The sequence below is a fragment of the Simochromis diagramma genome, unplaced genomic scaffold (genome assembly GCF_900408965.1).
Source record: "Simochromis diagramma unplaced genomic scaffold, fSimDia1.1 OVJJ01000320.1, whole genome shotgun sequence".
Classification (NCBI taxonomy): Eukaryota; Metazoa; Chordata; class Actinopteri; order Cichliformes; family Cichlidae; genus Simochromis; species Simochromis diagramma.
In genome coordinates this window covers 628,298-652,943 of record NW_024386773.1, presented here as the reverse complement: position 1 = coordinate 652,943, position 24,646 = coordinate 628,298, and the positions used below count along the sequence as shown (strand labels likewise).

General features: G+C 41.1%; 1 protein-coding gene across 5 annotated transcripts in view; it reads right to left on the bottom strand.

Annotated features, from left to right (window-relative positions):
* cacna2d2a (calcium channel, voltage-dependent, alpha 2/delta subunit 2a) overlaps positions 1-21,820 on the bottom strand; it is a 176,623-nt gene extending 154,803 nt beyond the window's left edge. For 3 of the 5 annotated variants that reach the window (XM_040001418.1, XM_040001428.1, XM_040001445.1), the window contains exons 1-3: positions 21,389-21,820; positions 16,802-16,883; positions 16,693-16,722 (exon numbers count right to left, since the gene is read on the bottom strand). In XM_040001418.1, coding sequence (XP_039857352.1) covers positions 16,693-16,722; positions 16,802-16,883; positions 21,389-21,504 — 228 coding nt within the window. In that variant the 5' untranslated portion in view covers positions 21,505-21,820. The remainder of the gene's footprint in view (positions 1-16,692; positions 16,723-16,801; positions 16,884-21,388) is intronic. The other 2 variants (XM_040001436.1, XM_040001454.1) reach the window with 1 other exon arrangement.
* Between the last annotated feature and the right edge of the window lie 2,826 nt (positions 21,821-24,646).

Below are 24,646 nucleotides of genomic sequence, written 5' to 3'. Positions count from 1 at the left end.
GTGAATCCAGCCACACAGTAATCAATCAGCTCATATCGCATATCCTATAGTGCCAAAACACCATCAGAAACTCTGCCTCGCTGTGTTGAGAAGCAAATCCATTGCACTCTTCAGGATTTAACTCTTGAGCATCCCCAAAACATTCACTCACATACCATCCACATGACAATGGAAGCTTAAGCAGCCTGCAGGCAACAACAGACGGCTGGCTTACACACACAATACCTGTGCAAAGCAGACGCAGCTGCACAGCAGTAAATGTCAGGATGAAATTTTAACTGTCGTACACAAAACGTATCTGATTAAGCTCTTAGGTGTCAGTAACCCGAATCAAGCATTTGTTGTATTTTTCCCTCAAGCACTTTTATGATTTATTTCTGCTTCGCCAAAAGTTACAGAGCCTTTAAAGTCACACCTACACTGTCATTAATGTAATTATAACTCACAATAAACGAATGCATTTAGCTCGAATTCAATTAGATCAGCCGTGTCATTTCTAAATACACGCTGAGTGATAGTAATTACAGTGTTGATGCTAATGTAAATAGCAACGTCGGTTGTAGCTGAGACAATTGGCCGCTGCATTGAAACCGGTGACAGAAAAAACATAAACAGAATTATTTATAAACAAACACACAGATTTGTGCAAATTGTGAGGTTGGAAGTCGGGGCGACTGTGCACTGCCGGATGCTGTTTTTCAAAAATAAATGACTTATATGAGCATTAAAATCATTTATTTACTTTTATGGTAGGATACTCTCTGAATGTGAAGATAATAAATGGCACAGCGGCACTGGCGAAACGTTTGATTGTGGAAAGTTGCTCAACAAGTTTAATGAGTATGCGAGTGCTAAACATTTTGAGTTTGTAATATTGGTTGGGAAAAATGGAAACGCGGCTCGTTATCTTTCAATTTCACTGTGAAATAACTCGTAAAGGGAGGTAATGGTGTTCTCTTTGTCTCTAATCAGTCTAATGTGTTGATAGCGATGCTTTTTACTACATCCTGCTTGGAGCTACGTCAGTATTTTATACTGACCGGCCTTTATGAGAGGCTTTCAGGTCCACAAGTTTTGATGGCCAAAAAATGGCAACAGGAGGACCACATGCCCCTGTCTGCTTTTGTTATGGGGATCACTATGAAGGAGCAGGTGTGACTGAAGCAGTAAAAACAGGATGGGAGCTTAAAATTATTTTATTTCAGTTTTGGGGTGTTTGGGTATATAAAGGACTGGTTTATCTCCAAAACAGTGGCAAGACACTTACGTGACGGAGACAAGGGGGCTGGAAAAGGATGGAGAAGGGTTGTGTAGGGTTGTGTCACAAACACAATGCCCGAGGCCAAGAATTAGCCCAGCAAAGACCCCATCAGGCTGACACAATGCCTAATTTTAACTGTAACTTTTAACTCTTTTTAACTTTAATGTTTTTACAGTGTTTCCTACTGACAAAAACCTCCATTATTGCCATTCATACTACACCAAAGTAATTAAGTAATAGATAAACAATAACAATTAAATCACAGAAAGGTTCATGTATTTTTTCACAATCTGCTATAGAATTTTCTTTTTCTATTCTATTTTCTTTCTATTTTTTACATGGATCATCAAGATTACTAGTCAGCCACCAGCTTCTTCTGTAATTTTACACATTTATTTATAAGTGCTGACAGATTTCTTGCATTTACCGGTACTACATCAGCATTTCTGTATTATATAGAAAAACTGAGATTTACTGCTGAAATTGCACTTCTTTCGTCTCACCATTAGAAGTGGGCGGATCGATTCAAATATCAACAGTATCAATTCAAGCACTGTTATTGGTACTGGAATAATACTAGCGCAAATAGGACCGATATTTTGTTTCTGTCCTCCGCATGAGGCCAAATCATAGGTGTGTTTTACTGTGTTAACTTATTACTGTGGAAAGTCATTTAGTGGTCATTGAAATGTGTTCAGAATTTGATAATTAATGTTGATTCATCTCATAAATCATGACATACTGCTCTCCCCTACATAAGCTGCCTTTCAAATTTAAAAGTATCAGTAATGCTGGTTCTGTATTTAGCTACTCACCATCTCCAACTATCAAACCTTCACTTGGATAGCAAAAACATATATATTTAAACATCAACATCAAAATTGTAAGGCTGCGCGTGCACTCCCTCTTAAAGCATATTTTCACTTACAAATTACATAAATGTAATTTTTAGAAGACACGGTTGCTATACTGTATGTTTTTTGTAAATATGGAATATGAATGCGTACACATACACGAGTGTATGCGTGAAGCAGCAATTGTACTGGTGGAGCAAATCCCATCAAACAACGGGGCCCTGGGAGAAGGGCCAGAGGCAGAGATGAGAGCGAGTCCAGCTCGAAGCCAAATAAGGGGGTGGACAGATTGCGGAGGGAGCGGGAGCTTCACTTCCAGCTTTTGAAGAGAAAGATAACAAGGCAGAAGACACGATGATTTACAGAATTAAAACACTGTAGGTAGCACTTCTGAAGACCCCTCTCAGAAGGCAGCAGAGAGTCCTTACTGCCTACATGATCAAAAATTAAAACAGTTTTCTAGGACTTCCACAGCAGTCCTGTGTTTGAGAACCACCCACTGCTGAGGCAAGCCAATTAAAGTTATTCAGAACTGTGACCAATCAATCACAGACGAGGCAGGTGGAGGAGGAAGAGAAGAAGAAGAGGACAAAACCTCAGAGACTTCGGCGCAACCAAACTCTCTCACATGCAAACACCCATAAAAAGACACAAATATATTTTGCTCACAATGGAGAATAAGCGTCACACCTACCACTTCACACATGCAGAAGCACTCCCTCTGCAGTGGAGTGAATAAAGCACTTCACACCTGGAATTTTCTAGGGCATCACGCCACTCCACATTACCAGTGCAACCCATTCAGGGAACTGTACCCAGTTGTTTCTTTCTGTCAAGCGCAGATAGCACCAAAGACATGTCATGTGGTGCCTGAACAATCAAACAGAAGAACCAATGAAAATCGCACAAGCATGTGAACACACGCTTCGCAAGTAATGCCAAGAGACAGAGACAAGGGGAAGAGATTTGCAGCATCGGCAAAATAAAGCATCTTCCTTTGACAGGGCTGGAGCTTTAGCAGACCCCCTAATCCTATTTTGACACATAATGCTATATTGTCTTCCTTTAAACAAGTGCAAGGCCTTCTCTTCTCCCCAAAAAGCCTCTAGTAGGATGAACGCATCGGCCTTTTGTCTTCCTTGAATTCATCAGGCAATTAGTTACACAAATATAGTCCCCTAATGTATCAGAGTGCATGTCAGTGAGAATCAGACACTGCGACCATCCTGGTTAGTTTCATGCTGACACTCAAGAAGCCAAGAAGCCAGCCCCCGGCTGGCTTCTCCTACTCTGTCCAAGTAATTCATTTCATTGGATGTACACACAGCAACAAGGTCCAGGGTTCAAATCCAGAGACTTTCTATGTGGATTTGCATGTTCTCCAAGTGTTTGCACAAAGACTAAAACGTATAAAACACAGAGACTCTTAATCTCGTTCACTTCCTGGTAAAATAAAGGTAAGCTGCTTCATGATGTGACCAGAGATGACGTAAGCACTGTGTCTTTCAAGCCTGCATTATTGATGTCAGTCAGATGACTTTACTCTAGGACTCAGCGGTTACATCACAAGAAGGAAAAACAGGTTTTTCTTTGAAGTCAAGGGTGTCGAGGAATCTTCTGACGGTTTCAAAATAAAATATTTTAGAGTTAAGATTTAATAACGATTATTAGAAAATCATACTGGATCAGATACTGGAGGTTTTCAACAGCTTTTAGCAAGCTGGGGAAAATATTAATCATAATTTAAAAAAAAAAAAACAGACGTCATGTGAAACTGAAGACGGGGGACTGGCGCTACATAATCTGGTTCCACTTTTTCCAAACTGTCATATTTTTTATTGCAAAGCTATTTCTAGTAATTGCTCCTAACGCTAACCCAGAGATATCAGCATGCAGCCCAGGGTTGCACTCTGCAGATATACGTATGTATTTTCATTTATACAAACACCGCCAACCAGTGCCAGGCCATCAAGCTCGGGAGCTGAGGAATCCTTGTAACCTTCCCCGGTGTCAGAAAACCAATAAAAAGGCAGAAAAATAAACAGTGTGTGGTTGCATGCCCTTCTGTTCTCCTGTCAGCTCAGGGGAGGCTGGGGCTGGGAGTAATGGTGCTGACCAGCTCCCTCACACTGCATAACATTTAACCGACTTCTGGTTTTATGTGCCTCTAATGTCCAGTTATTTTCTCATGGTTTTATTTTTTATTTTTCCCATGGTAAACAGTAGCTGTCAGAGAAAGCACACAAACAGAGAGGCAAGCAGAATAAAAAGTCGTTTGTTAGCTGACTCTACGTTTTCACAACCCTTCGGACCCCGAGGACCCGTCACCACTGGGACGGCTAATGAGACATCTCGATGGGGATTCGTCCAGGTTTAAACAGTACATCCTCGGCAAAAGCGCAACTGGATAGAAATGTAGACAAACAATGGTGCATAATTTATTACTGTATCAATGCATCACAATTAGACGTACTTAACCTCAGTGCTCTAGTGCCTAACGAAATGGCCCCATTATGCCACGCTCAATCTTAATTTAGCACTGTGTAAAAAACAAACTGCAGACCCTCATTGATTTGACATTTCTATTCCATTGACATTGTAGTTGCATCAGTACAGAAGGATACTACAAAAAAAACCCTGTTACATTACTGTTACACTATTCTGTTACACAAATGGTGTTTCTAGTGTTTTCCTCGTATTTCTCGCAACAAGAAAATTCAAAAGCAACAGGCTAAAATGCATTTTTAATGCAAACACCTTCATAATGTTCAGTTCACTCAGTGTTTTTGGACGTAAGCTTAAATTCTTTTATTTTACAATATTATTCTGCTTCTATCTAAACCAGCACACCCGAAACCACTTAGTGATGCATGTCTCTGCTCGCTTATCTGATTTAGAAGTTCTACATACATAATATTAAACATTTGTTCAATTATAAAGTGGGAAAAAGTCATGATTGCATTATATTCCTTACAACCTAAGCGTAATTTTATTTTTTTTTAGCACAGTTACTTAACTGTTTTTGCCCTACCATAACTTGTTTAGCATGTTTAGTTTTAATTACGGTCCAAGAGGAAAGTATCAAACACTTTGAGCGTACATAATAATCAACTGCAAATTTGGTGCCACAAAAATGCAGAGAAAGCCTCTATTTGTCCACAGCTTTTGCTGCTGATGTAAAATGCTTTTTAAAAAGCTGCAGTGAATTAATCACCCATTTTAACGGACAGAATAAACTATGGTGTACACTGACGTGAGCTACGCAATGACTCAGGGATACTCAAGCCAAACACAAGCCACGGGTAAAGAATACGAGAGCCAGAGAGTCAACTGTTGTTCAGAAATAGCCTCTGATGTTTCACACAACCAGATAACAAGTAGCTGTTGTGTAAGGTCCAGGCCAGAAGATAGAGGGGGAAGGGCAGAAGGAGAACTGACAGAGGAGGCCTGAGCACGCTCCATCTCTCATTCCTTTAAAGGTAACTGCTCGCATTGAGAGGAGGGACCTTTAACTCTTCTGTAAGCCATGTGTAGTCCAAGGAAGCCATTAAATCACAGAATGAATGGGATTGATCAGCCCTCACATAATCATCTACTGACGGATGAGCCTGCAGAGGGACTGAGGTGTGAGGTGTGTGGGGGGGTTGAAGCTGACATCAGCTATAGGAAAAAAGGAGGTGTGGTGTGAGAGCACAGGAGATGTCTAGCATAGGATTCGGCATTTCAGACAGATTATTGGAAATTTCTGTAGTCAGCAATACTGAGTAAATCCACCAGTGCACTTTAGAGAGATATCTGTTTGTCCAAGCTGGTTGTCTCGGCTGTGAGTAACCGTCTCTTTTTTTTTGGAGTGGAGGAAGAGAGAAGGTTTAGAGAAGTAGAAAAGACATTTGAAATTGCATTCAGCCTGCATATAACAAAACCAAATCGAACTGACCAAATTGAACCAGAAGCTCATCAGCAATGTCAACAACATAAAGAAAAGACGGCGCTAGTGCTGCCGGTGCACACGTGCACGCTCATGACTGTGTGCGTGTGTGCACTGGCAGCACCAGAGGCGAGAAGGTCTGTGCTGCACTGAGATAAACTTGCTACCAGCATGTGGTCGGTGGTGCCGACTGATACAGTGTTGACCATCCGGCACAAAGATACAAACAGAGTGAGAATGAGGGAAAGGAAAGAAAGAGAGCACAAAAACAACAACAAAACAAAACTTGAATGAAAACTGAATGAATCACATGTCCATTAATTGGCATTAAGTCCTTCCACCCTACGTTAACATGTGGGTATATTGATCTTGATGCTGCTATCAGGTTCCCAGCAAAGAGCAGTAAATGGCAGGCAGACAGGGCGTGGAGGCGAGCTGTCAGATCCTCAGAGTGCAGCGTTATAAACTGATATGTATAAGTCTAAATCATTCATGCTGATTATTATCTTGTCATTGAAATTATTTTTATTTTTTTTTCTAAACTGAATTTGTGGAAACTGCTCTGACATGATGGGCATGTGTGTGATTTTTGCACGTTTATAAAAGTTCATGAATATACTTAATTACATGTACTGAAGTACTCCACTAAAAGTCAGTGGGAAATACTGTAGTTTTAACAGCCGTACATTCATTTGCTGCATGGTCAGGATGTACTTGAGAGATTAAAATTTTACATAAAAAGGACCAGAGCTGTAGGAAAGGCCTCAAAGTTTACTTAGTTTTTTTTAGTAGTCATGGACACAAATCTCTATGGGGTTGCATCAGGAAGGGCATCTAGCATAAAAAAAACCAAATCAAACATGCAGCGCTCCCACTGTGGCCGCCCCTTGTGATTAAGGGAGCAGCTCGAGCTTTTTTTTTTTTTTTTTTTTTAAATTAACTGGAAAATAAATCAAAGTAAACCAGTCTTGGGACTACCAAAGCATGCTGCACACAACTGGCCAGAATAAGCATGCAATACTTGGCCGAAGAGCAGAGAAAAGGATCATTGAAACAAGCACAATATTTTAATAGCACAAATATGAGTAATTAAACTTCTGCTATATGAGAGGGTGCCTAGGTTGGTCACACACAGGTGAGCAAATTCATAATGAAAAAAAGTACGGCAGCACTGAACTGCAGGCTTCCTTTAGACACAGCCGCCAATAACATACAATAAGCCTATTTATGCACAGCAGACTAGAACACATCCAAATATGCACAATATTTTACCAGACCCAAAAGTCCAATTTGGGCAGCAAAAAAGTCAAATGCCCTTTTTGCAGCTTAATGATAATGTTAAACTGCCCGGCAGCACCTCGCATTAAGCCAAAGCATTACCTTCATCTGCAGGCACGGTTGTAACACCCCAAATGTCACTTTGCACTCAGAAGTTTAGGCGATAAATTTCCAACATGTCCAACATGTTCAAAATGTGTGTAAGGACATTCATCAGTGGCAGTATGTGAGTCTCTTTGGTTTGTGGTCGAGTGTAACCATGTTTCGAAGAACTATCACTCAGACAAGGCCACCGATTTGGTAAACAGTGGGACAACTGCAAGAGTTTTCAGCCTCTGTGAACAGCTGCATTGAGCTTCTTAATATAGCTGCTGCGTTTTTTATAAGCTGGTTATCAAAAACTTTAAAAGAAAATAATCTTACTGTGCTATTATGATAACTGACCTGATAGCTTACTTAGAAAAACGTGCGATGTCTAGCTACTGGTGACTATGCTATGCAATGTTATTTTGCAATGATGCTTGCCATTTATTTTTAAGGCAAATTAAAGGCAATTTTATTACTGAAAGTGTTTTAACACGTTTATTTAGTCATCTATGTATTTCTTTTCCATTTGGCAGAGGTTGCTGTGATATTTAATGTGCCTTTTGCAACAAGGATAGCACCCTCTCTTTCTGCAGCCATGAAATTTATAAATACAAGATAATATATATACATATATGTATTATAAAGTCTGTGCTTATAATTACACAACCAGTGTCTAGTTAGACCTAGTGTACTCTGCCTTGTTGCAGACCAGAAGTAAGTTGCTGCATAGTTACCCCAAAGAGTGATTTTGCTCAAACATGTCTCAGATTCTTATAAATGAGTATCTGAATCCAAAGGGTTTGGAATATTTTTCAGTATTTTACAAAAAAAACAAAAAATGAAAGAAATGGCCCCCCCAAAAAAATTAAACAGAAAATTTGTAATGTAGCACGTTGTTTCATTTCCTGTTCATCTCCATAAACCCTCTGTTTACATCCCGTCACCTACTAGCTGTGACTGAATCAGTCTTAGTTAGCTCTGCTGCCCAAACAGTAATTCTTTTTAACTCTTAGTGAACATATTGAAGCTAAAAAAATCTCCCTACGTGCCTCCAACTGCAAAAATCTACACAGAAGAGAGACGGTGACTCAGATGAAATGGAGTACGAGCACAGAAATGTCAGATTCTTTAAAAGCACTCTGTGAGCACACCTGCTAGTGCTAATGCTAGCCACCACCTGGAGATGGTGAGCGTGAGGTATCTGACTGTCACGCTTGTGTTTTTCTTTATAAGGCATAAGTGCAGACATGACTAATGTAGTTAATGCACAGGTGTTCCATAACCAGTTATGCTTTCATCTGTGTTATTGTGCGCTGTTGCCAATTTTGCTATCATTTGTTGTAAATCTCCACCAACACGACTGTGTGCAGTAGAGCACAGGGGTGTGTTTTAGTGGTAATTTCATTTAGGTGACTACTGTATCGTGCAATTGTCTGTTGCTGGTTGCTTTAAAGCTTTATTTGCTGCTGGCATATCGTGTTATGGCTGACAATGATATTGTGAGACTGAAGGAGCTGCTGGTGAGGAAAATTAGGGGCCAGTTTTGGCTAAACTATGTTTTAAGCAGCCGCTGTAAAAATCAGAGTGGCAGCACACTTTGAGAAAAGGCACAAAGAAGGCAGGTGGCAGACTGAATAGAAAGAAGAACATCACAATGCACTGTGATAGGCAAGGCCTATCATATCTTTCACTGGGGCCAGGTTCTGACAAGTTGCACTAGATTTATCCAAATGTTGTACACCCTGTCCTCTGTGACTCTGCAGAGCTGGTCGAGACATTCAGGGCTCAGTCAGGCTAGAGTAAAGACACTCAGCCTAAAACAGAAGTCTCCCTAACACCATTCAGAGCCTCAGATATGGAATAAGAACACTTAGGGCTCATTGAAAGTCGCCAAAGTGTGGAGCATGTAGCGATATAAGTTGTAGCTGGAGGTGTGTGAATCACCCAAGCATACCTATAAGTTGTTATTTTCTAAGTGCGACCCTAGCCTTAACCAACACACAAATGCAGTCTCGTGTAGTGGATGTTACTTATAGTGGGACTTTCCTCTTAAGTAGGTATGCCCTGCAGAGGGAGTTACTTGTAGTGGTCATGTCTCGAAGGCATTCCCGCAGAACACACCAATCAAACCAAGTCCTTCTGCAGTCACTGATTACTGATTGGCAGCTTTTTCTTGCTTGGGACCATATCTTCGAGTCTGTCCACTCCATCCAGCTGATTGGTTTATCTTGAATTGCGACATGAAACAGCAGTTTTTTTTAGTTTAAACAAAGCAATCAGTCCAACGAGGGCTGCAGGAGGGCAAGCAATTAGCCATTCGGAATCATAGAGGGGGCTATTGTGTAGCTGCTGTGGTTAAATCCACGTAGATATATCGACCTTTAGTGATGGGAGAGGAAAGTCAAGTTAGGTACACCTATTCAGCGGCTTTTTAAGGCAGATATCTAATCACAATGACAACAATTCAGTGCATTCGGGCATGTAGACATGAGCAAGATGAAGTTCAAAATGAGCATCAGAATGGGGAAGAAAGGCTTTTATTTTAGTCATTTTCACCATGCCATGGTTGTTGATGTCCGACAGGCTGGTATGAGTATTTCAGAAGTCGTTCATGCACTGGGACTTTTTTCCTCATAACCATTTGTAGGGTTTACAGAGAATGGGCTGAAAAAGATAAAATATCCAGTGAGCGGCAGTTCTCTGAATGAATACGCTCAAATCAAACCTCAGATCTTCTCAAACTGGTTTTTTGAACATGGCAATGAGTTCGCTGCACTCAAACAGCCTCCGTGGTCACTAGGTCTCAATTCAAGAGAGGACCTTTGGGATACAGGAACTGTGTGATGCAGTTATGTCAATATGGACCAATCCTGTTCTATCATTTTGTTCAATCTATAAACATAACAAATAATCAATCAGTCATATATTTGATTCGCCATTAAATCTTCAGCCTATTGTTTTATTTTGTCTGAGCAACCCCCCAGCATGCAGCCAAAATATTAAATCTTCTCACTTGATGGGCTTTTAACCAGTAACTCGTTTTTATTTTTGCTTTCAAAAATAACTCCAATAAATCTTCAAATATCTAAATAATTATTATTATTGGATTAATGGAATTTTTGCAAGTCTGTATCTCTGATTAACCATCTGTAACGACAGTATGTGGGCGTGGGCGCGCTGCTCATGTGTTCCCTATTAAAACTGCTTTGAATAAGCCCGAGGATAAGAAAACAATGCCAGTGTCCACCACCGCCTCTCATCATCACCACGTACTGTAACACATCAAAAGCAGCGGCACGGAGGATAATGAGGAGGATAAGGACTATAAACAGCATCTGTCTGCTCATATTTAAATTTACCAATTCTCGTCCTTTTCCTCTATCATTTCATCCATCTCAAGTAGTTTGACACTAAATATACACACAAAATCGCCTGAACATCAATCTCAATTGTCAAGCCATCCTTCATTCCTTTTCTCTCTAAAAAACCCTCCTCCGCTCTGAAAGCCGCCCACTCTCCTTGTCTATCTGCGCTCTTCCATTTGAAACTTCCAACTCCTCCAGTGCACTCACCCTCTAGCTTTCTTTCACTCCCCTGGGCGAGAAGAACATCTTGACCAAACCTGGGCCAAATATATTAGAGCGTGATTTTATTAAATATTTGAAGAGCTTGAATCTTCTTATTTATCTTCAGAGGGACCTGAACATTTGGAACAGAGACGCACATCTGTGAGCTGCTTTAAAACTTAACCAATTCGGAGCATGTTTTTTTTTTAAGTATGTTTATTGAGATTTTTTGATATAAGGAAAAAAAGGGACACAAAAAAAAACAAAAAACAAAAAAACAACAGACAACACAACAGCAAGGGCTAAAAAACACAAATAAGACAAAAGATTACACTGCAAAGACAAAAATACTACTTCAACACTGGCAATAAACAGAAATAAAACGCTAAGGTGGTAGGCTAAGTTATTGGTGATCGATCAAACAGGACTTTGTTTTAATACATGGTCTAAAAGTGGCTGCCACACATCAAAGAAATTACTAAGTTTGTCCGCTAATGTGTACCTAGTTCTCTCCATACGCTTTACTAGTCCCTAAGGACCCCAAAGCGCTTTCCACATCCAGTCATCCACCCATTCACACACTGGTGGCAAGCTACATTGTAGCCACAGCCACCCTGGGGCGCACTGACAGAGGCGAGGCTGCCGGACACTGGCGCCACCTCTGACCACCACTAGTAGGCAAACAGGTGAAGTGTCTTGCTCAAGGACACAACGACCGAGACTGTCCAAGCCCGGGGATCGAACCGGCAACCTTCCGATTACAAGGCGAACTCCCAACTTTTGAGCCACGATCGCCTGATTTTGAATTGAGGTACAATATCCGACTTCCAGAGAGTCAAGATAAATTTCTTAGCAATTACCATTCTGAACAAAACTGTAGTTTGTGCAGCAGACCTGAGGTGTAAAAGGGAAGAGGAAGATCCAAACAATGCAATTATTGGGTCCAGCTCTAATGTGCAATTATAGATATCAGCAAAACATTTAAAAATGTCCAACCAATAGTTATGCAATTTGGGGCAAGTCCAAAATAAATGAGTGAGAGAGCCTTCTCCAAGTTTACAACGATCACATGTCGGACTAATAGGAGGAAAAATCCTGTGAAGTTTAGTTTTTGAATAATGAAGTCTGTGAAGCACTTTGAATTGAATTAACTAATGCCTTGCATTTATAGAGCAAGAATGGATCCTACACAGACTCCTCTCCCACACCTCATCTCCAATTTGCAAACTAAGCTCCTCCTCCCATGCCATCTTCAAAAAGTCAGACTTAAAATTTAAATACTCAGAAAAAGCTTTCACAAAACCAACAACCAATTTTTTAGAATCCAGGGAACTCAGAAGGAGTGTAAAAATTGACCCCTCTTCCGGAAGAGATGGAAAATTAAGAATACTCTGACGAACATAGTTTCTTATCTGTAAGTAATGAAAAAAATGTGACACAGGGAGAGAGAACTTGTTCTGCAACTGAGTTAATGATGCAAACTGCCTGTCAATATATATAAGTCTTTGAGAGTAACAATAGCTTTCTGTGTCCAGACCTCAAAAGAGGCATCTAAACATGAGGGTGGAAATGCATGATATACAATATATTGGAGTATGGGTCGAAGTGTCTGGTAGAGCACAACCTTTTTTGATCTGACTAAAGATTTTAACGCAGTTCGAAACTATAAAATTATTGACCTTGGTTCGCGGATTAGAGGACGAAAAAAGAAGAGCAGGGAGGAAACTATTCTCAACCCCACCACTCTCTATGACCACCCAAGGTGGGGTATCAGCAGACATGACCTTTTTGTACCCTTCCTACCACTAAGCAAGAGTTCTAGCATTTGCAGCCCAATAATAAAACTAAAAACATGGCAGACCAAATCCACCCTCACATTTAGACTTAGATAGATGAACTTTTGATATCCTATGATTTTTAAAGCCCAACAAATCGGTACTAATAGAAGGAAAAATCACCTTAAAAAATTGCTTATTCAAAAAAATAGGTAAGTTTAAAAATAAATATAGAAATTTAGGAAGGGAAACCATTTTGATTGCATTAATGCGACCTACCATAGAAATAGGGAGAGCCCTCCATTTCTCAATGTCCTTTTACAGTTTTTCAACTTGTTCAAGATAATTCAACTTAAAGATCAATTTAGGATCCTTAGGCAAAATAACACCTAAGTATTTCAATCTGTCTGTAATTTTAAAAGGCAAAATTATAAAAAAAAAAATCAACATCCAGGTTTGCAGTTAAAGCCACAAACTCACTCTTCTGCCAATTAATTGTATAACCTGAGATTTCCCCAAACGACCTCATCACATCTAAAAGTACAGGAACAGATCGCTCAGGATTTGACAAGAACAAAACAACATCATCCGCATATAAAGAAATGTAGTGCTTGATATTCCCCAATCAGACAGGGTCAATAGAGGGCTCATTCCTATTGGCTACTGCAAGAGGTTCAATTGCGAAGAGCAAAGGGTTCAAAGGGCAGCCTTGTCGTGTCCCGCGGTGTAAAAAAAAAGGCGCTGATCTATCTTGGTTAGTAAGAATGGAAGAAGAAGGATGCCTATATATCATATCAACCCATGATATAAACTGTTCGCCTAAACCAAACTTCTCCAGTACCCGAAGCATATAGGCCCACTCGACCTGGTCAAACGCCTTTTCAGCATCTAAGCTCAGTGCTGCGATCTTGGAAGCTCCCCAGTGCCTATGATACATAATATTCATCAATCTTCGAACATTAAAGAAGGAAAACCTCTGGGGGACAAACCCAGTTTGATCCGGATGGATAATTGATCCAACATGTCCATTTAATCTGTTTGCCAAAATTTTAGTGAAAATTTTCATATCCAAATTCAACAAAGCAATAGGTCAATAACAAAGAAATATTAGCTTCATATAGCGTACGGGCAAATGCTTGAGCGGAGCATGTTTTTTTGTTGTTTTTTCCTTATTTACTTATGCGACTTCGGACTGTCTTGGCCTCTCTCTCTCTTTCACCCACTACCTCGCTTGTCAGAGAAAATAAAATCTCGACCGACACCAACTGAGCATGCCACATTACATTCAACTTAGTTCCCTTGTCTCTCCCCATGTAAGACAAACTCAAAAATAATTTGCACACACTTTACATTTTTTGTCTCTGAGAATAAACTGCGCATGAAGAGGAAGGGGGCGCAGAGGGAGGCAATCTTGTTACCAGCCGGCATAGCCCTGGGAAGATTTCTATCAGACACACGTATAGAGAGAGGCATCCATTTAGAAAATGGCTTTTCTAGGCATGCTGGGCCATTTAGCACACCCTGTGACGACTCCTGTTTGGGGCAATGATAAATGTTCTTTCGCACCCGGCCTGTGCACACAGTCAAGCCACCGCATACACATGCACGCACAGCCATATGGGCACCCCACGCAAACCATCGCCAGGCAGACGCAGCGTTTTCAGAAGAGAGTGGCTTCACTGGGTTTGGTCCACAGAATAAACTTGAGTCACCGCCAGTGGAAATTAGTTTAAATCCACAGAACTTAAATCCTACTGAGCATTTAACGTCATGTCAACACCACTTTGCAGCTTTAGGAATCATTAAGTTCAGGTTCATTCAGCTATACATGCTGAATGAGTTTTATAATGAGTAGTAATATGACAGCCTTTTTTGGCCCTTTCCAACATTTAGTGAAGAAAAGAATGGAGTAATTTAACAATAATCAGAAATCCAAAACAAAACATAAAAGAATTAAACATAAGCCAACAAATCTAAGGGGGATATTGCATCAGGAACATTGTGTTGCAGGTCATTATTGACGGAAGCGATCGGGTCGTGACAGCCGTCCAAACTGCTAGTTAAACCCGAGCCATGGGATAAAACAAATTGTCAGTTTTACAGCCTTCCTCCTGACAGAGACATTACCCATGAAGTAACAAACGTGTTTGTGTGATTTATGGCAGCAGCATTTCTTTTCAATGACAGCAAACAGACTGAATGTGAAGAAAAGTGACTTATTGCTACAGCTGAACTGCACTAAATGTGAATGTTTTCTGTCTTTACACTACAAGAAAGTGGGGAAATGTGGAGGGTTTTTATTGGTTACTTTTCAGTGGATTTACAGACCCGGCCAACTTGAGATCAAAATTGGCAGCAAATTATCACCAAAATGCACAAACTGAGTTGTTTTTGTTTTTTTTTAAAAAGAGGGTAGTACTTTAGTAGTTTACTAACCTTTTAGATCAGTTAAAGGGTGATCGGCAACTTTATACGTTGAGAAAACTCTTCAAACTTTCTCCACCCAGTTTATCCCCAGAATGCATCTACACCACATTTAAATCAATACTGTTTTAAAAATGACAATATTCTTGAGATAGAATACATTTTTCAGATACTTTGACTTTCAAACAATGAGTCGCCTTATTTTTAAAGTCTACTGCCTGTGTAGATATCCACACTGCCCAGTGGGAGCAACAAAAAAGCAAAAGGCAAATATTTTAGCAGGTAAATACTCTGTCTGTGTTTTGTTTACACTGGATGAGTGCTAAAAATCAACCTGTCTCTATCATGCTGTCTGAGTGCGCGCCTGATATCCACTAATGGTCATTACCCTTTACAGCAGCGCGATTTCTGTCAGCTTACTTCCTCCTCTCTGGGATCCATCAGTGTCGCCACTATACTAACAGCTGTCATGGAGGCTGAGATCTCTCAGCTCAGCTCCAACCACAAGTAAAAGACTCATCATCCAGGTTTTTATGTGATTTATAGACACAGAAATATGATTCATATGTAATTTTGCTGATAGTTCACTATGCTAAATACTGATAAGAATATAACCAGACAGGTATAATTATGTTGAAGTTAATCAATATAATAATGTGAAAATACAGCAACCATTCTAAGGGCAGGCCTAACTGAAAGCCTGTGTAGAAACGGCCTTAAGAAATATGAGGGTGTGTGTGTGTGAGGAATGACGTGCCACAGCGGACGCCCTGATCTCTGAATGTCTGACTTTAAAAATGTATGATTTCATAAAATTTACCAGATGAAGAAAGGGAAGACATTGGGATGATTTCGAGGCAGTCAGGACTGGGCGAGCCCCCTCACCCACATCGGCTTCATCTGAACTCTGCGTTACGTACTGGGTAAGACTCATAGGATCAGAGGTTAGGACCTTTTTAACAGAGAGCTGAACCAGACTTCCTATAAAGGGGTCGTGGGCCCTGCAGATCAACATTGCTATCGCACTAACCACTGTTGCTGCTGGAATTAAAGCCACAGGCTCCGTACTGGCTGGATGAATCATTCTCATCTACACAGCAATAATGAAGCATTTATTTCAGGGTGAATGACAAACTCTGGAAACGTGGCCAACACGCGCACGCAGCACAAATATGATGAAACTGTGTCAGTCACACTATGCTAAACCATCTGCCTATCACAGGACAGACATGTGGTGCAAAAAAACAGAAGGAAACACTTAAATAGACACTTAAATATCCAACACCATAATCATGCCTAATGTGTGTCTCAATTTTTTAAATGCTTATTTCAAATTAAATGAACAATCAATCTAGAGGTTACTAGAAGTTTAGGGGGATCTGGCCAAAGGAAAATTCTTGACAGCAAAAGATGATTTGGAAAAAAGGCAGTCATCTCCACTCGTGAAGTTATGTCATGCTAATATAGAAGCTCACTTCTTCTATATTATCTCACTTCATCACTCAAGTCAACACAGTACCTTAAAGATATCCACACCCTCACGCTGGACCTTGAAGAGGAGTGCAATCATACTGATTAATAATGCAGGAAAATGCGGGGCGTCACTTGCAGGCGTGACGTCAACTTACCGATCTCATCTGCTGAGCTCCGGTGACGTGCTGCAGAACCTTTTCCAGCTCCTTCTCAATGCGTCCAGCCCAGTGAATCATTCTGCAAAAGTAAAGTTAAGACATTTTCAACATTATCAATTTCAACATCATCACGAAAACTTTCATTTCTCTACCACTGCGTATAAGTGAGTGCATTTGCAAGACGGCGGCAGTGTGTGGCTCTCTTTCTGCTGGAAAACTGCCACACTCTGCCCCTTTTGGGATGCCTGTCTGGAAGCATCACTATCCTATCTCCAGTTAATGTCTGGGTTGGTCATCAGCATCTTCTCTCCCCATCACATCTTGCATGTATGTGTTCCGTCCAGGACCGGCAGCGTACGTGCCTGTCTACGCTCGACTGGGATCAGCGGTTCTACAATAAAACTGCTCAGGTCTGACAGAAGTGCAGCCTAAGCAGGAGCTGATCTCCGTTAGACGGAGCCAAGTTTGGAATTAAGAGATCAAACGGCTGGAGCTCATCACTGTATATCTCTCAGCAAGCAACAAATGACTTAATGGATGAAGATTTTTACCAGATCACTTTAGAGAAGCAGCAGGGGCCAACCTGCCAACCAAGATTCATGCTGAACAACTCATGTGAAAAGCCAAGAAGAAATTTTCACAGAAAAAAAGGAGAACAAAAAAAAAAACCTATTATGAAAGCTCATCTTTCAGCAATCAGATGAATAAATTATGTCATGTGTTTGCTAGCCAACCGCTGATTCCATGCCAACCTTTTTCCTTTCAGCAGCCTGCAGATAGCTAATCACTAGCATCAACAACACAGCCGTTTGTCTTTTAATATGATGACGGAGACAAATGTCATCTTTAAATGTCAGATTTGCTCTGAAGACAAGAGGGGAGACAGATTTATTAAATTGCACAAATCTGCCAAGTAGTGACAGCGCCCGCCATAATCACCAAGCCAGAGCGGGCTTCATCAAGCGAGTAACAGCAGAGCAAACACGCCAGCGAGTGAGCAAGTTCCCTGTGTTTATAGGGACCGTGATTAAAGGAAAGCAAGAGGGCCTCTAAAAGGAGCAGAGAAGGGGGGGAAGCTGTGACTATAAAAAGGTCATTCAATATGAAATGAAAACAAGTTTACAGTGAGAACAGAGCTGAGCAGGACACAGTGATACTAACAGTGAGGGACAATACCTCTGTCCCCGAGCCAGGCAGACTTCTTACGCAACCTCTTTAGTCTGGATACTACACACAACATCATAGATAGATAGATAGATAGATAGATAGATAGATAGATAGATAGATAGATAGATAGATAGATAGATAGATAGATAGATAGATAGATAGATAGATAGATAGATAGATAGATAGATAGATAGATAGATAGATAGATAGATAGATAGATAGGCAGTAACTTAATATTTCCATTTACCTTTTCATTGTGTAATCTCTAACAAATAATACAGTGAAGAAAATTCCTGCTATAGAGATGCTATTGTGACTTAATTGAGAGAGACCGCATGCTGCATGCATGTTTCTCTTAAAGACTTATAATATGAGATTGATTTGACACAGAAGGATAGCCATCAGTTTGAATGTTCACCATGTGATTTGAATATTTTAGTCAGTATGTAAAAAATGCATAGCAATATTAAGGCCATATTACTTTTTTCACATTGCCCACTCCAGGGATAAAGAAACACAAGTTTGGATTGGGAGACCTGTAGGTGAGGTACACATAAATACCCTTGCACTGCATATTATGTCAAGACATATGTTTAAGCTTAGGCCACCAATTAAAATCTAATAAATCTAAAAATCTCAGCTAATATTGTGTCTCGTATTGTGATAAAAGTATCTATAGGTCATTTATACACACGTGCACTGATGCACATAGGCCTCCTATCTAATGGTTTCAGTCTAAGTTGAATACATTTAGCACTTAAAATAACATCTGTGTCATATTTATATTCTGTGTGTGAACAGACTACACGACTTGCATCGCACCAGGTCAAATAAAGCTGGAATAACAATGTTTTAAAGCACAAAGCAAGAAGTTGGAGACTGCGTGGCAAAAAATATCTTGCAGTATGAAGTATGTTCATTCAATAGCAGCTGCAGAGATAGCAGGACGCTGTTGTTTGGTAAATTATATGCATTACTGTGGCCTAATGCTCAGTGAGTGCTTGGAGACCTTCTGCATTATGAAAGCTGTGATCTCTCTTTAAAAGACAAAAGTTGTCATAATGCACTACATGAAAGCCGACTGATGCTCTCTGGCTCTCTGTAGTCCAAAGCAGCAGTACAACTTTGCCATTTGCCTTCTTGTGTTTTGATTCGTCTTGGTTGTTTTATGATTTATGTTAGCCAAACATTATGGAAAAGCAGAAAGTGTGATGAAATGAGTTTGGATGGAAGACCTGTGTGAGTCAGACCCATACTGTCACTACGCTCATTCGGCCGCAATGGATCTCATCATTCGAAGTGCCACTCTCATCTATCTATTAGGGCAGAAGGTGGGCTATTTTTGTGTGTGGTCATATCATCTGGTGCAAAGTGCTGATAATATTTTGACATTTAGATTCCAGTTATCAACTTTTTTTTTTTTTTTAGAAATGAGGAAATAACTTCCCCTGCAGATACCTCTCAGTCTACCACACACACCTACATACACACTAAATTATAAGCATAAACAACACTTCAGTGTAATATTTAGTACTATGCAGCCCATACTGGTAGATGGCAAGCTGTAGAAAACGCACACTTTCTGGAGACTGCTGTGAAAACGAAGCGAGCATCCTTATACGTGCATTTCTTCAGCTAGACCTCGAACACGGAGAAGCTCTGACCCGTGCATGGGCGTGTTTGTGTGTCTGTGTGTGTCAGCAATACACATCAAATAAACTGCCACCATTGCTCCCGATACACTTCAATTAACTGTCAAATTCTGGCAAATACCACAGTGATGTGGGTGACCCAAAACCCAGTTTAGAAATCTCAAGAGATGACTGGATAAAACACAGACTGCATATATAACCAGCCCTACAGAATATTTAGCTTCTCTTTATCTGCTTAAACAAGGACACAGGGAAAGTGAGAAATAATGACACAGTTTCTCTATTAAAAAGGAACAGTAGTGTATAGTTAAAGAAAACGTAGTTTTGGAAAATAAACGTGTCTTTAAACGGGGGGAGATGGAAATTAGGGTTGCTTAAAAGTCATAATAAACTGAATTTCAGGGTTTTGTTTGCAAAGTAACTCGGGTGTAAGATAAATTAACTGCATCACTTACAGAGCTAAAACAATCAAATCAGTGATCCGGTAAATTGTAGTTTTAAGTCAATCCACAGTAGAATAAAAGATAACTGATTTTTTTTTTTTTTTTTTGAAAGTCACCTTGGCCATCGAATTAACAGAGCCCCGGAGATTTTAAAGACATGATCTGGTTGATGCATCACACAGGAATCATTTCTGGGAACCTGACTGACTAAACAGCACTTCGGGCTACACACAGTCTTCGCATCAGATCATCACGTCATGGTTATTATAAAGAGGGCGACATTTGGAGCGATACTTCAGTGTGAGACTAACTGTTGCACTCACGAGGGTTTATTGTTGAGCATAAAGAGGATTATCGGAACTCTGAAATACAATCTTAAGTGAAGTAATAGCCATTGAAAGAAAAAAAAAATAGGGAAAAATATTTTTTGGGGGGATAAATTACTGACTTTTATTGAACAGTTGACGGTGCACAGGTGGTAAACTGTCGCGGTAAACATTTGGCTTCAGTCGCCTTTGCGCGTCTTTCAAGGTGAAATTATTATAATGTTCGCATAAGAGAAGGGAATGGGGGTATAAATGCTAAATATTCCCCCCAACAGATGTGCGCTGAATAATTCCAGAAATAGTTTTTTTGTTGCTGTTGTTTTTTGTTTGTGTGTTTGTATTTTTGCTTTATTTTTTGTGCTCTCCTCACAGCTGGATGCTTTACTACTTTCTGCGCCCTGCGGTCACTTGTAATGCTGCCCTCAAGTGCGTCTAAATTTCGAGTGTGACGTTTCCACATTTAGAGTCTGAAACAAAATGAGCCATTAAAAGCAAAAACAAAACAAAAAACACACCCTGAGGTGAGATAGATATGATTACTTTCACGGTGCGAGTGCTTTTAGAGACTTTGTAGAGGACTGCGTCTGAGCGGGATATTCTCCCTCCTGCACTGACAGCAAAACAACACTCGGACTATCTCTTTAATATTTTTGTATTTTTAACTATCGCTGGCACTGTGTTTTCTCCCCCCACCTCCTTTTTCTTTCGCCACATGTGCGTACTCCATGTTGACTAGCGGAATAAGACTTTGGGCTTTAATGCCAGTGCCCACCAACACCACCACAACAACAACATAAGCCGTGTGAGAATGACACTCATAACGCAGCATCGGAGACGGAAGCTGCGTCTGCGTCTCAGCATCAGGGACAGCGGCTCATCTCGCACCAAGGTAAACGCCGCTTCATGTGCAGGCTCGTCTGGGGCCACCTGTCCTAGTTCCGCACTCCGCACCCCCCCCAGTTTATCCTCCCCACCAAAACCGTGCAGGGTACTTACGTGTAGTGCTGTGGGAAGAGGTGGGTCCCGGCTGTCGGCGTGGAGACGCATATGATAAGTACAGTTTGGATTGTCAAGAGGCAGAAGACACCGTACGACTGTGCGCAGATCGCCATTTTCCATTAAATATTCAAGAAACTGAGATAAATAAGAGAAGGACCGGAAGGACAGTCTCTCACAGCTGAGCTAAGAATAACCGAGCTCCGGAGAAAGTGTGTAGTGGGAGGTGATGGTTGGCGGAGGCTTCTGGACACTTCAGCCCGGCAGTGAAATCTCAATCAGAGACGCACACGAAGAATTGGCAGCTGAAGACACGGGAGATCAGGATCAGGAAGATGCTCTGCCGCGGCTGCCGATGTGCCTGGCTGCCTATTTGCGCACTCGCTTTCCTCCCTCCCTCTCCGTCGCCGCGCACATTTGCTCCTTTTCTCTCCCAACGTCTCCAATGTAACAACCATACACGGTGAAGCTGGTCGCTATGCCGCTTCAATTTTCCCATTGTGATTTTCAAAATAAAACAATGTGACGCCTTTAGGCCAGTATCCAACAGAAAAGAGACCAAAAAACCTGCCAAAAGTGTTTTTTTTAATCAGAAAAAACCCGGATTTCAGCGGTCTTACATCATATGAGCATTTTTTGACCACATATGATGCGCTTTTTTCACCAACTTCGAAAATTAGCTGCTCTTTTAAAGAAAGCTCTCTGGCTAGATTTAAGCTTTAGAGTTGTAGGATTTTATTTTTGTAAGCCTGGTAGCCCAACTTCCTGTAATCGCCTCGTCCATCTGTGACACTTGACTCAGCTGTTGGCACTGGCGGCCCTTCCTCCATTCAAACAACCTACTTCTGTGCAACAGACGGGGGCGCGCATCAGGCCACCTCCTCCTCCTCCTCATGTCCAGTTCATACTCTTATGTTTTCACCAGACTCGAGATTATGATCAGAAACCAAGGTGTCATTTGGGGTAATTGGAAGCATAATACCAGAGGGCCATGTTATATTAACTAGAGTATAAACAGTCAGCAGCAGTGGCCTTGGGGCTGCTTCCCAAACTATATTTGTTCTACTCATTAAGACCTCTCGTCCAGTGGATGAACATTTAAATGGATGCAAGGAAAATTAGCCACCTAGATACCTAGCAATAGTGTTTCATGCTCTCACCGGCTATTTGGATCGAGGGGCTTTGAATTAACAGAAAGGCAGGGTCTGGCTCCTTGTTTCTCATAAATAGCAACCTCCCATTATCATAAGCTATTTAATAGGTCATATTTGAGTGGAGCAACTTTTCCTCTGGACATATAAGTCAGATAGTGTTCATTTTAAAGGTAAACAAGGAGGAGAGATGCACAGAAACCTCAGAGTAAATGTAATTCAGCATGAAGTTCCCCCCTGGAGAAGTGACTATCTCCTTCTATCAGCTGTGTGCGTGTGTGTGCTTGTGTCTTTGTATGTGTGCACACATGCACACCTGTACCTGCTTTTTTACCTTTTCCTGCACTGCTCTGTTCTCTGATCTTCCTGTTTCCATAACTGAAGGGCACATTTGCACCTAAACAAAGCCTATATTCCAGATACATTCATACAATATATAGAAACGGTATAGTTTCTGACTTAAGGTGTGCCACTTCATATTTATTCTCATTACTGCGATCAAGCAACACTATAAAATCCCAGAGTTTAGGGATTAAGGTGCTCAGGGCATCAGGTTTGGGTTTTTTTCCTGATTTTTCCAGTTGTCTGCCAGTCAAAAGCGCAGGCTCGGGACACTCGGTCCCCTTCGGCTGCTCCTGGGGGAGCCATGCATCTCTCAGCTCATTTGCTGGGCACAGAGAGACAGTCGTTCTTGTAGCTGTGTTGTCCTTGGCTCAGTCATTCGGCAGGGGACACGCAGGTGCTCTGCTACAGAAAGCCGCACAGCAGTCGGCAGGGTTGCTGCACAGCATTTCTGTCTCTTCCCTGACAGAGAAGACGGGGCTGTTTTGGTAGAAAGGACACACTGCGGGGCATGGACCTCAGCAGGAGGGGGAAAAAACCCACCTGATGGCAGGGATGAAGAGCTACAGCAGCAGCAGTCCCCTGCTTATGTACATAGTTGTCACGGATCATTCAGTCAGAACAAACATCTGTTTCTCAGGAAATGAGGAAACAAATACACTTCTATAGTTCCCAGAGCTATAGTTTTTTTTAATCATATTGAGCATCTCCCTCTCATTCAAACAAATGTGTAGCAGAGAGGCAGGAAACAGTCATGTTTTGATACATTACTATTCCCCACGCTGGGAAAAATAACCTTAATTGATGGCTACTCTCACACATTAATTTACACCATTATACTCCCCATCGTCGCATTAATAATAACAGCAACCAGATACTGGTAGGTTGGCTGACTCACACTAAACGTTTGCGCTGACTCACTGACACCCCTGGTTCAATCCGTCCATTCAAACATACATTAGGCCAACGTATCTCAATTCACCTGACTCAAAGGGCCAGGACATGGAAAAATTAACTAATTTTAAATGAGCGAACAGTTTGTAGATTTCTCTCAATAAAAGAGCTGTCCAGAGCTGGACTTTTTTTTTTTAATCCATGCAAATAAAATAACAGTGTGTACACATACCTTTGGGGACCAAAATAACACTGGCAACCAATTTAAGTAACACTGCGTGTTGGCCGGGTCATATTCAACAATGTCACACCTTAAATGCAAATTTAATTTAATTCACCCGTACTTGCAGTGGCGTTCGTGGGCAGAAGAGAGGAAGATAAAAGAGGTGATTGTCACCCTGGGGCCTTGGATCTCATTGACCACGCTGCAACGCTTATAGAGAATCCACTCTTTATTATAGCTGATCGATCAGGCCAGCTAAGGGATCTGCTCAGTGAAAACACACAGATCAATGGCCTCAAGCTTTGCTGAGCCTTCAGAGGGTGAGAAAAGTAAACAAGAGGCGGGGCTCCGCTACATAGGGTGTCTCCCATTGGCCGTGCGTTTTGGTCTGAAGTGATTGACCTGCCAATCTGTTATTGATCCTTGTGAGTGTTGCGAAAGGAGGCAGGATTCGTAGCTGTGCATTGGACTCCAGCTTCCTTTCTGAGGAGTGCTCTCCTAGACAGAGGCCAAGTAGGTTAGAGTAAAATTAATCACTCCTTGTTTCCCTGTCTGCAGGCCTCAGGGGAAGTCACCAGTAAAGGCACGCTCCACACATCCAGACAAGTACACACACATACACACAGAGATGCACTGGTCTCTTATCTC